The sequence below is a fragment of the Myotis lucifugus genome, unplaced genomic scaffold (genome assembly GCF_000147115.1).
Source record: "Myotis lucifugus unplaced genomic scaffold, Myoluc2.0 scaffold_206, whole genome shotgun sequence".
In the NCBI taxonomy this organism is placed as follows: domain Eukaryota; kingdom Metazoa; phylum Chordata; class Mammalia; order Chiroptera; family Vespertilionidae; genus Myotis; species Myotis lucifugus.
Window position 1 is genome coordinate 1,350,486 of NW_005871254.1, and position 17,811 is coordinate 1,368,296.

The 17,811-nt window shown below is 42.5% G+C and overlaps 1 protein-coding gene across 4 annotated transcripts in view; it reads left to right on the forward strand.

Moving 5' to 3' along the window:
• The window catches only part of PARG (poly(ADP-ribose) glycohydrolase), a 184,458-nt gene that overhangs the window by 129,554 nt on the left and 37,093 nt on the right, over positions 1-17,811 (forward strand). For all 4 annotated transcript variants that reach the window (XM_023761300.1, XM_006097553.3, XM_023761301.1 and 1 more), the window contains one exon: positions 6,750-6,897. In XM_023761300.1, the coding sequence (XP_023617068.1) occupies positions 6,750-6,897 (148 nt within the window). The remainder of the gene's footprint in view (positions 1-6,749; positions 6,898-17,811) is intronic.

Here is a 17,811-nt window from a genome sequence, read left to right on the forward strand (position 1 = left end):
CCAACCTCCCACGGTCCCCCCCCTTCCCCCTCGCCGGCCAACCTCCCGTGGTCCCTCCCCCCAGCTGGCTGGCCCCAATCAGGACTGGGCGAAATGGCCCCTATCGGCCCCGATCACTGGCCAGGCCAAGGACCACCCGTACACGAATTCATTCACTGGGCCTCTAGTTTGAGATAATGAAAATGCTTAGGATAACTGAATTAATATTTGTCCTATACTTAAAATTTGTTTTAAATTTGCATTTAATCAGTACCTTTCTTTCTATTTAAAACAATAATTTTAAAATTTGGTTAAAATTTGTTTCAAATGAATATCACTTTTTCCCACATTTTCATCTTGATGACATTCTTTCCTACATTAAAGTCTTGTATTAACTGAGGGAGTCTTAATACACACAAAAATTAACAAAGCTACTGCTAGTTAGCACTGCAGGAATGCTGACCTTTCATTACAGTACAATTCAACAAGGAATTACTTAACAACATTCAAAGTTGAGATTCTCCCCACTTTCCTGGAACATATTATAGAAGAAATATGAAACCTCAGTAGATTAAGAGAATACCATAAAGGCTTCTATTAATTGTGCTCCCTCCTCATGCCATGTATCCCCAGGAGGTCAGGGAATATTGTATTGCAGTGCCACAAAGCTTCTTGTGTAGCATACTAATTACATTATGCTGAATGGCAACAACAACAAAACCTCTAAGGAGTGTTATCATTTCTCTCTTTTCATCAAGTTATAATTCAGAAACTGAGTAATCTGAACAAGTAGCTTTAAAGTGAGTTGGAAAATGACTAGCTAAAAATAAAGAAGCACTCACATGCTGTTTTCATGTACTGGAACCATTTTCTCACCTGTAGTAGCCTTTTATTAGGAACTTTTTATGTAGTAGAAACTTTGATTTTCTAAAAGACTCCTCCTGCTTTCAGGCATATTGAGTTTAGTGTATTTATTTGTGTGAATAACTATCAAGTAATAAATGTTGGCCTTTTATTATAGCATGTACACGGAATGTATTTCATTTATCATTACCAAGTAGTACATAAGTTGGGTAGAGCTTATCTTTCTATTTTGATTATTTACCTTGTTCCAGTAAAAATTAACAGTAAAAATTAAGTTTTGCTAATCTCAAACCTTCTTTGTTTTTTATTTTTATTTATAATACCATTATACTTAGTCAGTTTCTCAATTTTTAAGTGCTGTCCATTTTATTTCTTTGCTGCATCTCTCTTTCCTTCACTTTCCTTCCCACTGACCTATTTGAGGAACTAATATAGCTTGTATAAACTATCCAGTAGTCACCTAATCAGCCTCCACTTTTAATTTTATACTTTTTCGGTTTATTCTTTAAACTTTACCCTGAATTATCTCCCTAAAGTCCAGGTTCTTTGTTGTTACTTTTCCTTTTAGAATCTTTTCTAGAACCTTCAGAATTAAGTAAAAATTTCCTGGACCCCAGATCACTTCATCACCACTATAACCCTCCCCATACTCTACATTACAAACACGCATGAGGAGTCTGCTTCCATTCTCCTCAGACAGCTCCTTACTTTTGGTTTCTCCTATGTCCCTCAGCCTGAAAATCAGCAAAATCCAGATTGAATGACACGTCCTCTTGTAATGCTCTCTATTCTCCTTCCCATGCTTATTTTATTACATTGTACTAGAGGCCCGGTGCATGGGATCATGCACCAGTTGGGTCCCTCAGCCTGGCCTGTGCCCTCTTGCAATCGGGCCGAAACCCAGCAGTCCGACATCCCCCGAGGGATGTAGCAGTGCCAAAGCAGCAGGCGGCTGGGGAGGAGCCCCAGCTGGGGCTGGACACAGCTCTGCTGCCGCTCATCCCGCCCCACTCCGCCTGCCGTGCTGCCACTCAGTTTTGCTGCCGCAGAGGCGGGAGAGGCTCCCGCTGCCGCAGCTGTGCTTGCCAGCCATGAGCCCGGCTTCTGGCTGAGCGGCGCTCCTGCTGTGGGAGTGCACTGACCACCAGGGGGGCAGCTCCTGCATTGAGCGTCTGCCCCCTGGTGGTCATCATAGTGACTGGTCATTTTGGTCGTTCAATCATAATGGTCACTTAGGCTTTTATATATATACTAGAGGCCCGGTGCACAAAAATTTGTGCACTTGGGGGGGAAGGGGGGGTCCCTCAGCCCGGCCTGTGCCCTCTCGCAGTCTGGGACCCCTCAAGGGATGACCACCTGCTGGCTTAGGCCCGCTCCCCGGGGGATTTGGCCTAAGATGGCAATCAGACATTTCTCTGGCAGCCCGGCAGCCCTCGGGGAATGTCCACTTGCCAGCGGGGAGCAGGCCTAAACTGCAGTTGGACATCCTTAGCGCTGCTGAGGAGGCGGGAGAGGCACCGCTGTACTGGCAGCCATCAGCCTGGCTTGTGGCTGAGCAGAGCTCCTCCCATGTCAGAGCACCCTGACCACCAGAGGGGAGCTTCTACATTGAGAGTCTGCCCCCTGGTGGTCAGTGTGTGTCATAGTGACCAGTCATTCCCAGTCTTTCTGCTGTTAGGGTCAGTTTGCACATTACCCTTTTACTATATAGGATAGAGGCCTGGTGCACGGGTGGGGACTGGCTGGTTTGCCCTGAAGGGTGTCCCGGATCAGGGTGGGGGTCCCGCTTGGGTGCCTGGCCAGCCTGGATGAGGGGATGATGGCTGTTTGCAGCTGGTCACACCACCTTCAGGGTGGGGGTCCCCACTGGGGTGCCTGGCCAGTCTGGGTGAGGGGCTGAGGGCCATTTTCAGGCTGGCGGGTGACTGAAGCTCCCAACCTCTCCTTTTTTTCTTTTTTTTTTATTCTGGGATTTATTTACCTTCTATGGCTGTCACTGGAGCTGAGAGCCGCCTTTAGCTCTGAGGCTCGGCTCCAGCTCTGAGACCTCGGCTGCTGAAAGCAGGATCTGGGTTTGTTTGGCTTCTATAATTGAAACACTGTTGCAGCTCCAGCTCTGAGGCCCGGCTGCTGAAAGCAGGTTTCTGGGGTTTGTTTAGCTTCTATAATTGCAACATTGTTTCTTAGAGTGCAGCTCAGAGGCCGGCAGCAGCAGGCGGGGAACCTTGGCTTCCTCCATCACTGGAGCAAGCAAGCCTCCTGTTCGCTTCAAGCTGCCTGGCTGACGGCCACCATCTTGGTTGGCAGTTAATTTGCATATCGCCTGAATAGCCATTGGGAAGCGTGTCGGAGGTACGGTTAATTACCATGTTTGTCTATTATTAGATAGGATATATTATTTAGGCAGTATCAATTTAGTGCTAATAAGTTCTTTAATAATTATTCTATCATTCTGCTTATGTGCCTGACTCCTGTCCTGGCTAGATTGTAAATGCTTTGAAACTGTCTTACTCATCTTTGCATCCTATGATTCCGAGCACAAGATTCAGTCAATATTTGTTGAATTGAACAGTTTAAGCCATAAATCACCCAGTGCATAAAGACCTCATTATGTAGTAGGTAACTAATTCTAATCAATGGACTAGTTTAACTAAAATTATTTATATATATAAAAGCCTAAGTGACTGTCTAAACCAGCAGTCACCAACCTTTCGGACCTCACGGACCACCAGTAGTCCAGGGACCACTGGTTGGCGACCGCTGGTCTGACTGTTCGACCATCCGACCGGTAGCTATGATGCACAATGACCACCAGGGGGCAGACACTCTGACTGGTAGCTATGACATGCAATGACCACCAGGGGGCAGACGCTCAATGCAGGAGCTGACGAGTAACAGCAACTTTGCAGAGTGCCCTCTTGCGCTCAGGGACCCCTCAGGGGATGTTGGGCTGCTGGTTCCGGCCCGATCCCCACAGGCCAGACCAAGGGACCCCACCTGCCAGAGGGACCCCGCGCACTCCGCAGACGACCTTCAAGCCACAGGTGGCACTTGCTACTAATTAGAAGGTGGTGCCCTAACTGGTTTAGCTCAGTGGAGAGAGCCTCGGCCTGCGGACTGAAAGGTACCAGGTTTGATTCTGGTCAACGGCATGTACCTTGGTTGCGGGCACATCCCCAGTAGGAGGTGTGCAGGAAGCAGCTGGTCGATTTTCTTTCTCATCAATGTTTCTAACTCTCTATCCCTCTCTCTTCCTCTCTGTAAAAAAATCAATAAAATATTTTTAAAAAGAAGAAGAAGATGGCCTCAGGTGCGGCTGGCCAGGGAGGGGCCGCGGGAGGTTGGCTCCAGGGTGTGTCTGGCTCGTCTCGCTCAGTCCCGCCCCGCCAGCCACCTTCTAATTAATTTGCTTTTAGTGTGCACGAATCTGTGCACCAGGCCTCTAGTTTTTCTATGATAGCTAAAGAGTAACTGTTTTTTAGCATTGACTTAGTATGCCAGAATATAAATCCAAATGTATATGATTCTCTGTGGTAACTCATTTCAAGAACTTGTCTAATTGTAATTTTCAGTGTTTTCCAAGTTCTATACTTAAATAATACTTTGCCTTCTGTTAATTTCTGTCTTTTCTCATATTTTTCCATATCAAAAGATTCATATTCTTGTTTTACTCTTTTGTAAAATAGGTTTCAGATTATCATATAATGTCATAATTGCTTTAGAGAACATAAACAAATTTTAAGAAATCTTATATTTGAAAAGATATGTAAAATAAAATATATATATATATGTGTGTGTGTGTGTGTGTGTGTGTGTGTGTGTGTGTGTGTGTATATCTGCCCCAGCTTTTGGCATAGAGCTCCTAAAACCTGGGTAGCTATGTAAGTAATGAGAGCACAAGGAGCATCTTTTATTCTAATACTAGAGGCCCAGTGCACAAAATTCATGCACTGGTAGGGTCCCTAGTGGCTGCTGGCTGCTGCCTGGGTACTCCCTCCTTTCCCCTGGCTGCCTGCTGCCAGGGCCTCCCTCCCTTCCCCCAGCTGGCCTGCCCCCTGGTCAAACTCCTGGACTAACTCCCAGTAGAGGGGACAATTTGCATACTACACTTTTATTATATAGGATTTGGTCTTTGGTTTTGACACAGAGCTCCTAAATCCCTTGGAATTTTCTGTGTCACAGGAGTGAGTGTCTTTTGTTGTAATGAGGTGATTCTTGGTGGACTCCTGAATAGCTTCAGGAACGGGGCTGGTCACCAGAAAGCCAAAGCCATGCTTAGAAGTTTGGAACTCTCTACCTGACCTCTCGTCCTCTGGGAAAGGGAATGGTACTGGAGACTGAGTTCATGATCAATCACGCCTACATGCTGTAGCTTCCATAAAAATCCCAAAAGTCTGGAATTCAGAGAGCTTCCAGGTTGGTGAACATGTGGAGGTACTAGGAGAGTGAGTGACTTGTGGGAAGAATGACTTGCCTGGAAATTCTGTGCCCCTTCCCAAATACCTTGCCCTGTGTATCTCTTCATCTTGCTGTTCATCTGTGTCCTTTATTATAACCTTGTAATAAACCAGTAAATGTAAGTGAGCATTATCTTGAGTTCTGTGAGCTGCTCTGGCAAATTATCAAACCCCAGGAGGGGGTCATGGAAACCCCTATTAACCAATCAACTAGAAGTTAGGACTTACAATTGGCATCTGACGTTGGGCAGTCTTGTGGGACTGAACCCTTAGCTTTTGAAATCCAATGCTGACGCCAGGCAGATAGTGTCAGAACTGAATTGAATTATAGGACACCTAGGTGGTGTCGCAGAATTGCTTGATGTGTCGAATACCACACATTTGGTGTCAGAATGTAGTGAGTTTGGTAGCAGTGTGAAGTTAAAAGGGAGATACAGGAATGTGGTTTTCCTACACAGTATATAAGCCTCTCTTAACACTACTTAACTGAATTCTGGGGTTTTTTTTGTATGGGTATGGTTATGTGTGTGCACAGTTGTATATAAGTGTGTAATATAACTCCTCAAATAGAGTAATCTAAGGCAAAGTTGGAAACCATTTCTTACATATTTCCCCATAATTCCTAGCGTTCTGTGACATCTTGGAGTGCTTAGTAAGTTTAAGACAAACAAATAATGATGGCAAGTTGAGTTTGCTTTCTCTTGAGGATTGTATAATCATCATTATTAATAGGAGCTTGGGGATCCAATCTTAGTATTCCACAGGAAGCTTATGTATAGTTTTAAACTAAATTGGAAATATTTTGTTGAATCTTTATCGTTAAACTAAGTTTTATTCTTCATTTATTTCCTTAGGTATATTTTTAAAAAATAGTTTGTAATGTTCATGTAGTTGGGAGTTTGCAACTGAATTTAGAAGGACAAAGTTCCTATCCCTTTATTCTTCCATAGAAGGAAAGTTTACCCCAAAAAAGGTCAATTACTGAACTTTAAAGTTCTTTAAGAACAAGTTTTTGATTGCCATATTATATAAGAAAGGTATAGTTATATTAAAGTCTATGAAATACATAAATGGAAATTGAGTAGTGAATGGTGGGGAAATGATCTTGAGAACTTTCCAGATAAAGCCTTTCTTGATTTGTGGTCCTTGGAACACAAAAGGTTTATAAACGAAAATCCATATAATTACATTGAGTCTTTTGCCTAAAAGCTCCATTTTCTAGGTTCCTTCTAAGGTTTTGGATCTAAAGAAATATGCAGAGATGTTAACTGCAGTGAGATGGAAAGAGTGCAGCCAACCACAACCTATTCTTCCTGAAAAGATTACTAACTTGGGGTTGATTTATATAGGAAAGGAAAGCAAGATTAGAGATTAGAGGTGGTATAGTTGTGTATCATTTAACGTAGGTAATTTAGATCATCATTTAACATGCCACATTTTTCCAAATAGGTGGATTTTGCAAACCGTTTTGTTGGAGGTGGTGTAACCAGTGCTGGACTTGTGCAAGAAGAAATTCGCTTTTTAATCAACCCCGAGTTGATTGTTTCCCGGCTCTTTACTGAGGTGCTGGATCACAATGAATGTCTTATCATCACAGGTTAGTTTGGGATAATCTATGGATATATATCATGAAAACTAGAGGCCACTCAGATAAGCTTTTCTCTGCCATGGGCATTAGTCCCAATATTGTTATTCATTAATTTATATTTGGTGTTTTGAAATTGTTATACAGTTGGCCCTTGAATACCAACCCACACTCCCAACTCCATGCAGTCAAAAATTCACGTATAATTTTTATTTCCCCAAAATTTAAGTTGTCCCTCAGTATTGGTTCCAGGACCCCCTGCACATACCAAAATCTGAGGATACTCAAGTCCCCTATAAAAATGGCATAGATCAGTGCATACAGTCGGCCCTCTGCATCTGCAGAATCCCAAACGGGGATCAAAAACAGTACAGGTATTTACTGAAAAAAATCCACATATACTATTAAGTGGCACCAGGCAGTTCAAACTTGTGGTTCAATAGTCAACTGTAGTTTTTTTGTTTGTTTTGTTTTTGAATATTTTATTTATTTATTTATTTTCATTATTATTATTATTTTATTTTTTTTATTGTCTAAAGTTTTACATATGTTTCCTTTTCCCCCAATTGATCCCCTCCCCCATCCCTTCCCAGCCCGGGCAAGCCCCCACCATCAACTGTAGTTTTATTTGCCTAATCTTGAGTAAGATATTTTATCCTCACCTTTTTTCCCCTAGGCATCATTATCTGAGGAACAAGGATAAAAACTATTCAATTATCTTCCAGTTTGAATTTTTATGATGTAATGCCCTAAAAATAAGAAAATGATAGGACTTTGAGCATGTATTCTATTATTATTCTTCCATTGTATTTCCAAAGTGATTTGTTATAATTCAATATGATGACAATATATAAATGCAGAAAGCAAAGTTACAGTGTTTGGAGAGAGTTAGTATACCAGTGAGCTATAAAGAAGAGAAATAAATCAGGAACCTTATGGTTACCCTCATTTCTAATACTAAGAGAAAAAGTATGACTCTCTTAGTACCTATCCTTGATTTAAGTTAATGAAAAAGAGAGTCAAATTTATACTTTAGGTCTATTATTGAGATTAAAATTTTTATCTTTATTTACTTTTTTTTAATTGAAATATCACTATGTCTTAGTATTTTCTTGTGAGTGAGCTACAAAAAGTAATAGCTCTTTAAGAAACTCTTAATTAGTTACCTTAGGTAAGTTAAGCCTTTAATTCAAGTACCTGAAAGAATATTCTCACATAAAAGCCGTAATCACTCATCAATTGATGATACTTTTTTTTTCCTGCAAAAGAGAATTTGTTACTTTATTTTTTAATCTGTTGCTGCTTTGAGAGTAATGTAGGAGACCAAACATTCAACTGCATTGGAGAATTTGGTTGATTGTTAGCCCCAAAGATTATGAAGGGAGAAAAACCATCCCTATGAGTTATATCAAATTTATACTTAACTCTCTGGCCAGTGTGGCTCAGTTGGTTGAGCATATCATACCATGCACCAAGTGGTCGCAGTGGTCGCAGGTTTGATTCCTGATCAGGGTACATGCCCAGGTTCAGGCTCGATCCCCAGTAGGGGGAGTGCAGAGCCGATCGATGTTTCTTTATCATCGATGTTTCTCTTCTCCCTTTCTCTCTAAATCAATACAAACGTATTTAAAAAGAAAACAAAAAAATATATATTCAACTGATTCACCTCCAAAGGGGTACATGACAGAACTAAGACTCGGAAGTCTCATCTTAAAACCACACTATTTCCCTCAGATACATTTGTAGGCAACCTTCAGGAGAGTATCTAAATTTTGTTTTGCTTTCAAGATTCTTTTTCTCTGTCTTTCCATCGCTTGATTATGATGTTTTTAAGTATGGGTCCATTTGACTAACCACTTTGGAGTTCATTGAGCTTGTTGAATGTTTTGATAAATTCGGTAAATATTTGGTCATCGTTTCTTCAAATATTATTTCTGCCTCTTTCTCTCTGCTCCCTCTGGGGCTCTCATTATGCACATTTGATGGTATCCCATTGCTCTCTAAAACTCTGTTCATTTTTCTTTATTCTTTATTTTTCCTATTAGAGGCCTGGTGCACGAAATTCATTCACTTGGGGGAGGGGGAGGTCCCTCAGCCTGGCCTGTGCCCTCTCACAGTCAGGGAGCCCTCGGAGGATGTCCGACTGATGGCTTAGGCCCTCTCGGGAGCAGGCCTAAGCTGGCAGTCGGACATCCTTAGTGCTGCCATGGAGGTGGGAGAGGCTCCCACCACCGCCACTGCTCTCGCCAGCCATGAGCCCGGCTTCTGGCTGAGCGGCGCTCCCCCTGTGTGAGTGCACTGACCACCAGGGTGCAGCTCCTATGTTGAGCATCTGCCCCGTGGTGGTCAGTGCGCGTCATAGTGACGGGTCCATCCACCATTTGGTCGATTTGCATATTAGCCTTTTATTATATAGGAGTCCTCAGACTGGGTACCTAAAGTCTGCTAATTCTTTCTTCTGCCTGCTCCAATCTGCTCTTGAAATTTTTATTTCAGTTAATTTCTATCTTTTTGTGGAGAGTTTCTATTTGTGAGGCATTATTCTCATACTTCCATTTAGTTCTGTAGACATAATTTTTTTATTTCTTTGACATATTTAAAATAGCTGACTTAATGCCTTTTTGTAGTAAGTCCAACATCTGATTTCCTTGGGGACAGGTACTATATTATCTACTTTTTTTTTTTTCTGAGTATGGAAAAAACTACTTTCTAATTTTTTGCATGTCTCAATTTTTTGTTGAAAATTGGACATTTTAAATAATGTGGTAACTTGAAATCAGAGTGTGTTTTTGTTGCTGTTTGGTGTTATTTGCTTTTTCACTTTTCTAAACTAATTCTCTGAAGTCTATATTTTTTTTTATAAGTGGCCACTGAAGTCTCTGCTTAGTTAGATTAGTGGTCAGCTAATGATTGAGCAGAGATTTTCTTAAGTGCCTAGAACCAATAAGTCAGTCTTTGCTGAAGGGCTCTTTCTGCTGTTGGGTCTCACCTAATATTCCACCAGGCAGTTGACACTTCCTGCTTGTACTTGACACTTCACTTCCTGCTTCCACAGAGCCCAAGGTCAAACTGAGAAGAGATCCCAGGACCTTCTCAGTTCTTTTCTTGAGCATGTGGATAGCCATGGCCATGTGTGTAACCTTTTACATTCCTGGGGATACTTAGAACTTTTTAAAGCCCCTATGGACATCTATCTTATTCCTCAGCTTTTTCTTTGAAACTTTTTAGTTAGCCTATTGTTTGCCCCAATTATTATTTACTGCCTCAGGGAGAACCACAAGGTTAAACAATTGCTTATAATTGTTTTCAACAAACATCCCTAGATACAGTAGGTTTTTAGGTTACCTCGGAGACCCATTCCTACGATGCGACGTAAGGTGATTTTCGCTGTAAGTCAGAACCCACCTACATAAGCACCTACGTCACTCACATGGAGCACATACATAGCAGTAATGAAGTCACACAGCAAAAAAAATTTAAAAGAAAGATAATTCCTGACCTTTACTTGTGGTAAATAAATAATAAAAAACATAAAGCACATATGTACATACTTCGAAATGACGGAACTTTTTTTTTTATAAATAAATGGGAGATGGCGACATAACCACGAAACAACGTATGTCCAGTCCGACGTAACCCGAGGACTGTCTGTATTAGGCTTTTTCTACCAGGCAAGCTCTAATTCAGGTCAAATAAAGATAGTCTTGTGAGTGAGGTCGTCCAGGGAACCACCAGACAGGTTATATGATGGCAATTCTCTGAGAATGGGGCTTTGAAGGAGCATCAGCCCTCTTCTACCACCTCTCGTGGCTACCAGGCTGCTGGTTTTCACTGTGATTATAGGCTGTTGGGTTTTAAGGCTACCACAGAGCTTCGGAGAGTGGGAGGGCAAGTTAAAAAAACACCACAAAACTCACTCTTTTTACCAAGATTTAGCCAATTTTCTTTTAATAAACATTACTTGGATTGCTTTTAGCCTTTGATTAACTCCCACAGTTCAGAAATTGTTGATCCTCACAATTTTTACCAGTGTAAAAATTACAGAGGAGAGAATTTGCAGAAGTTTCACACCATCATTTTTGCTGATATGTTATCTTTCACAAGTACTTGTTTGTAAAAAGGCTTTCAACAAGTTATTCCACATCATTTAGAATTCCTATGCTATTTTTTTTATAATATCACTAGAGGCCCGGTGCACGAAATTCATGCACGGGTAGGGTCCCTAGGCCTGGCCAGCAATCAGGGCCGATCTGTGGGGCGACCAGCGGGACAATCGGGTCCCCCACTGGCACCCACATTGGCTGGCCTGCAGACTGGGGGCAGCTCCTGTGTTGATCGTCTGCCCCCTAGTGGTCAGTGCGCATCATAGCGACTGGTTATTCTGCCGGTTGGTCAATTTGCGTATTAGGCTTTTATTATATAGGAATTGTGAGTCTGCTGTTTTGATATGGTAAGGCAAAAAATAACAACTATTAATTGTCTGAGTGTGTGTAAGAAATAAAAATTGAACCTTGGCAAAGGAATTTCTTCTTGGATGGAGGTTGTGATCCAATTGTAATGGAATGGAAAGATATGAAACCCTTTTATTCTGTGTTGTCTCATTGATTTAGCTATATTTATATGTTGTTTATTACACATGCAGATACAAAGAATGTAGTTGAAAGGCATGAGGAGAGAAGAGAGTACAAGGAATTACAGAACAAAAATTTAAACTGTCTTAATTCCATTGCTGGGCTAATAAATACTTTGAATATTGGTCTCACAATGTTTTAGAGAGCTCTGAAGGTATGGAATGTGATCATCTCCAACATTTAGATGTATTAATTAATACTTTAAAAGAAGTTTAAGCAGATAAGCTAGATTTGAACTGAAGATTCAGAAAACAATATTTCATCAATATTTTAGATGAATCTATAGTTGATCCTTGAACAATACAGGTTTCAACTACACTGGTCCACTTATACATGGATTTTAAAACATAAATATATCAAAATTTTGTGGAGATTTCCTTACTATTGTGAAGCAATTGTATCAGTTGCACAAGACTACCATAAGACAATCATATTTGCTGCTTCTTTGTTATTAATGCATGAATCTTTTCATGTTATCTTTTTTAATAATTGTTTATTGTTGAAAGTATTACATTTCTCCATCTTTTCATTTTTGATGCCTAGTGTTAGTAATACATATAATATCTACAGTGTTTTATATCATACGAGACACTGCGATGTAGGTACTGACAGATGATTCATTTTGTAAACAGACTATAAACTTATGACACCAATAAATATAGTACAGTCCTGTAAATGTATTTTCTCTTCCTTATGTATTTTCTTAGTAACATTTTTTCTCTATCTTACATTATTATAAGAATACAGTATATAATATACAAAATATATGTTAACCAACTGTTTATGTTATTGACAAGGCTTCCAGTCAACAGGCTATTAGTAATTAAATTTTTAGGGAGTCAAGAGTATAACCATGTGGGGGAGTTGGTATCTCTAATCCCCATGTTGTTCAAAGGTCAGCTGTACATGAAATAAAAAAAGTTGGTAGAATGCGGGGCATTTAAGCTCAAAGCTAATTTGTTTTATTTCCTTCATTTCTCTTATACTGGGAAAGAAGTAAGTCTCTTGCCACCTATATTAATGTTGCTGTAAATAAAGGATGTAATTTCCACGTACAAGGAAAACAGTAGATTTTTCTTTTCCTCTTTTTAAAGATAGTTTGTCCCCAGCCCTGGCCGGTGTGGGTCTGTTGGTTGGAGCATCATCTCCTACACCAGAAAGTGGTGGGTTCGATTCCTGGTTAGGGCACATACCCCGGTTGCGGGTTCCATCCCCAGGGCACATATGGGCATGACGGCAGGCAACTGGTGGATGTTTCTCTCTCACATCAATATTTCTCTTCCTCTCTTTCTCTCTCTCCCTCTCCCTCTCCTTTCCGCTCTCTCTCTCAAATCAATTTAAAAAAAGATAGTTTGTCTCCAATCTGAAAAATTCCATCACTCTGGAACTATGTCTGGTCTCTAACTTATCTACAGGCACGGTAAAATAGATGGAAAATTGCAGATCCATGACTCACCTTCATATCTATAATTGCTTCAGGCTAAGGACATCCGGGGTGACTTTTAACTCAGCATTTCCCCCCCCCACATCCTCTTAACTCTATTATAGAGCCTCCTAATTAATATCTGTGATGTGATGTTCCCTTAATGGAAATGGCCATTTCATCATCTATTTGATGTTGGATTTCTGCCATCTCCCTTCTTAGGAGACTCTTAACTGGGCACTGCAATCTATCTGCCGGATCAATTCCATTCCTTCAATGATTCATCTAGGCTCAGTGGCTGTGACTAGCTAATGGCTGTGACTGTGCTGCCTGAATCTGTAGAAGAGTTTGAGAAATTGGAAATAAATTAAATTTATCATCATTGTGGGGCATCTGGTTGGTATCAGACTTTTAATGAATATGAAACAGGTCATGCAAACAGCCAAATCCTTTTATCCAGACAGTGTTATTCCTCTATTTTCTATGATCCATAGGGCAGCCATGAGTTAAAACCTTTCAGTAAGTATAGATAGAGGGAAAGAATTAAAACTCCAATCTTTCCTTTTCTTTTTTCCTTTTTTCCCCTCTCTCATGTTCCTCTACGGCGGTTCTCAACCTGTGGGTCGCGACCCCTTTCACAGGGGTCGAACGACCCTTTCACAGGGTTCGCCTAAGACCATCGGAAAACACATATATAATTACATATTGTTTTTGTGATCAATCACTGTGCTTTAATTATGTTCAATTTGTAACAATGAAAATACATCCTGTATATCAGATATTTACATGACGATTCATAACAGTAGCAAAATTACAGTTATGAAGTAGCAACGAAAATAATTTTATGGTTGGGGGTCACCACAACATGAGGAACTGTATTAAAGGGTCGCGGTATTAGGAAGGTTGAGAACCACTGCTCTACAACAACCAGCAGCTAATAGCTTCAATACTAAAGAGTTCTAGGAGATTGTTTTGTTTCTGTGTGGTGAGCATATGAAGATGCCTAGCTGTGAAACTTACTGAGCAGAATGGTAGTACATTTAACATAAAACCTGCACTCTACTGAATCAAATTGTTCCAGACATCACAGATCCTTATATCTTTTATGAGTGTCAGCAGAACTGATAGAACAAAAGTGGAAACCATTGCTTATAGTACTGGTGCTTTTAATAACAGCACTAGAGGAGCCCATTACTACAAAAACAGTCCATTGATAACTCAGTGAGACCAGGTCACTGGGAAAGATCCAAATTCATTTGAAGTTTGGCTTTTCTTAATTCGTGTTAATCATGGGAATGTAAGGCAAGATTGTTTTATCTGCCACAATTACCTCTATATGAATGATATTAATAAAAGCAGAGTCAGTGACTTTCATATACTTTCTTTCTAAGGGCACACCTATTGTTAAGTAGAATATTTTTAATCTTCAAATATTTTTTCTATGTTCATCACAAACTTTCATTACTAGTAAGAGAAAATAAGAATGTTTCTTACTGCTAAATCCGAAAACTGGAACTCTTGAAAAGATTTTAGTGGGTTCCTTCTAGCTATTTCCCTAAATGAAGGTGGAGAGAGCTTCCCATAAAGTTCATTCAATCTTCTGATTGTTGTTTGCTGTTATCACTGCTTACCTTTGTATTTTCATCATAGTTTATCAATAAATTTTATTCTAAAACAAGTTATAGGTATTCATTTTTCAGAATAGTTTACATAATTTTGAAAGAGTCTATTTAGAAAACCCAGGATTTAATTTGTTTAGAGTAAAAACATCTACATGTGATTTTTTAACTTCCCATTACCGAAGGAAATGAATCTAACCTTGTTTGTCTTAGGAAAGAAGACTGAAACCGATCTAACTTGAAATAGAAATATAATTGATATAAAATTTTCAACCACTTTTCAAAAGACAGAACAGTTATTTCTTTCCATAGTTAAGAGATCAGAGTAGACTTGTTTGTTTGAAAAATAAGGCACGGCCATTGCAGGGCAGAAAATAGACAAGAACACAACTGTTCTGCTGTCTTTATTCCCAGCCGGGCCAGTAGACCAGGTTGCTTTCAAACCCCACATACCTGGAATCATGTATCTTTGATTTTTCTACCCCCTTACAAAGTTAAGTCTAGACACCAGTACTAACTCCTTTATGGTTTTGAAGGATTTTAATCTCATTTGGTTTTCCAAGCAATTATATTAGACAAACAAGAATTATTAACAAATCTGATTTTTAGATGACAGAATGAAGTCTAATGAGATTTGGTCACTTAAGGATTCACTTTGGGTTCCTCATATCTCCTAATCTCAGTGTGGTACTCTTTTTAGCCTGCCACACGTTGTGTAAATGTGAATTAAGTATTTCTGGATTCATTATTTTAACCTCAGTTAATACAATTTTTTCCTGTTTTTCTCATTAATTATCATGTTTCTATGGAAAGTTACTTAATCATCTGCTTCTATATTCTTGTGTTACTAGATGTTAATGTAGACACAAATGTTAATAATTTATAATCCCTACCCTCAAGAAGCTGACAGTCTAGTGAGGGAGTTAGATTACATTTTTAAACTGCTTTATCCTATCTAATAATAGAGAAACATGGTAATTAGCCGTACCTCCGCTACCCTTCCCATTGGCTAATCAGGGCGATATGCAAATTAACTGCCAACCAAGATGGCGGCCGGCAGCCAGGCAGCTTGAAGCGAACAGGAGGCTTGCTTGCTCCAGTGACGGAGGAAGCCAAGGTTCCCCGCCTGCCTTCCCGGCCTTTGAGCTTGCAGTTTAAGAAACATTGTTGCAAGTATAGAAGCTAAACAAACTCCAGAAACCTGCTTTCAGCCAGCAGGGCTTCAGTCAGCAGGACCGCAACAGTGTTTCAATTATAGAACCCAAACAAACCCAGATACCTGCTTTCAGCAGCCGAGGTCTCAGAGCTGGAGCCGAGCCTCAGAGCTAAAGGCGGCTCTCAGCTCCAGTGACAGCCATAGAAGGTAAATATATCCCAGAATTTTAAAAAAAAGAAAAAAAGGAGAGGTTGGGAGCTTCAGTCACCTGCCAGCCTGAAAACGGCCCTCAGCCCCTCACCCAGACTGGCCAGGCACCCCAGTGGGGACCCCCACCCTGAAGCAACAAGATGGCGGCTAATTTGCATACTGAAGGCAGGTGGCAGCGGGAAAGGCTGTCTGCGGTCCCGGGACCCGGATCTGTGACCCTGCCGGGCGGGGGGCAGTGCTTGAGGCTGTCCGCAGTCTGGGACCCGGATCCGTGACCTGGTGGGCGGGGGGCACCGCGGGAGGCTGTCCGCAGTCCGGGACCCGGATCTGTGACCCTGCCAGGCAGGGGGCAGTGCTTGAGGCTGTCCGCGGTCCCAGGACCCGGATCTGTGACCCTGCCGGGCGGGGGGCACCACGGGAGGCTGTCTGCAGTCCGAGACCCAGATCTGTGACCCTGCCGGGCGGGGGGCACCACGAGAGGCTGTCCGCAGTCCGACACCCGGATCTGTGACCCTGCCGGGTGGGGGGCAGTGCTTGAGGCTGTCCGCGGTCCCAGGACCCGGATCTGTGACCCTGCCGGGCGGGGGGCAGTGCTTGAGGCTGTGCACGGTCCCGGGACCCGGATCCGTGACCCTTCACGGCGGGGAGGCAGCTCGCACAGGGGCGGATCAGCCAGGGTTGGGCAGGGCAGGATGCCTGGCTTCCGCCCAGTCCCAGTCACTCTGTGCAGATGAGCAGCGCAGAGAGCCTCTGGACAGGGGAGGCAGGCTAGCAGAAGGCGGCCTGTACTCCCACATGGTGGTGGTGACAGCTGTGAGCGTGCCAAGCGGAGCCTGCAGGCTGAGCTGACGTAGAGCCTGCAGGCCATCAGCGCCCAGGAGTGACCGCGCAAGATCCGCCTCCTGGCCCAGAAGGTGCAGGATCGCAGGGACAGTCACCGTGGCGGGCCAGACTGACGTCCTCCTGGCCGCACCACGGGGGTTTGCGGATCTGCAAAGCCAGAGGCCTCCGGTGTGCACATCCCCCCCTGGCGTGTGAACATCCCCCAGCACACTGTCACCCTCCCACGCCTGCAACAGTTGCAAACCAAGGCGTGCACAAGTTCCCCTCGCCTCTCCACCGCACTTCCATCAACCCGGCATCCGGCATGCCTAACACCCCCCACAGGATGTGCACACATCCCCTCTGATGCGCTCACGTCCTTTGGAGAGTGTCTGAGTGTTCTGGGTGCTGAGGGTGGGCGCCTGTGAGATGACAGTGAGAGGGCCGAGTGGTGATGCCCTGTTCCCACGGAAGCCAGTGCAGCTACGAGATCACCTCTGAGGGGTTAATGCAGGTGCTGAGGCAGGAGCAGGTGCAGACAGACACACCTGGTGGGCGCGGGCGGCCCTCGCTGAGGTGCCTTCGGTCAGCGTTCAAGATCAAGAACCCAGAGGGCAACGGGTGACAGGACGTGCTTTTCCGAATTAATGAGAGAAAACGTTGATTCTCCTGTTGCCCACGAAGGTGGAAAGTGAAGTGGGGAGACGTGGGGAGTGAGCAAGGTTCCCTGACTGGGGGTTCCAAATCTGCTGTTGGTTTCTTTCACCACTGACTAGAGATATACAGGGTGTCCCCCCAAAATGTATACACACTTTGAATACCTACTAATTCCAATGGTTTTAAGCATAAGAAAGAAACAACAATGGAGCTGTTGTCTGTTAAAAGTGTGGGCACAAACAGGTAGTTGGACATTCCCTGAGGGGTCTCAGATTGGAGAGGGTGAAGGCCAGACTGAGGGGCCTCTTTCCCCACCCCACCCCAGTGCACGAATTTCGTGCACCGGGCTACCAGTTGAAGTATAATTGACATACACTAAACTATATATTTTGAAGTGTAAAATTAGGT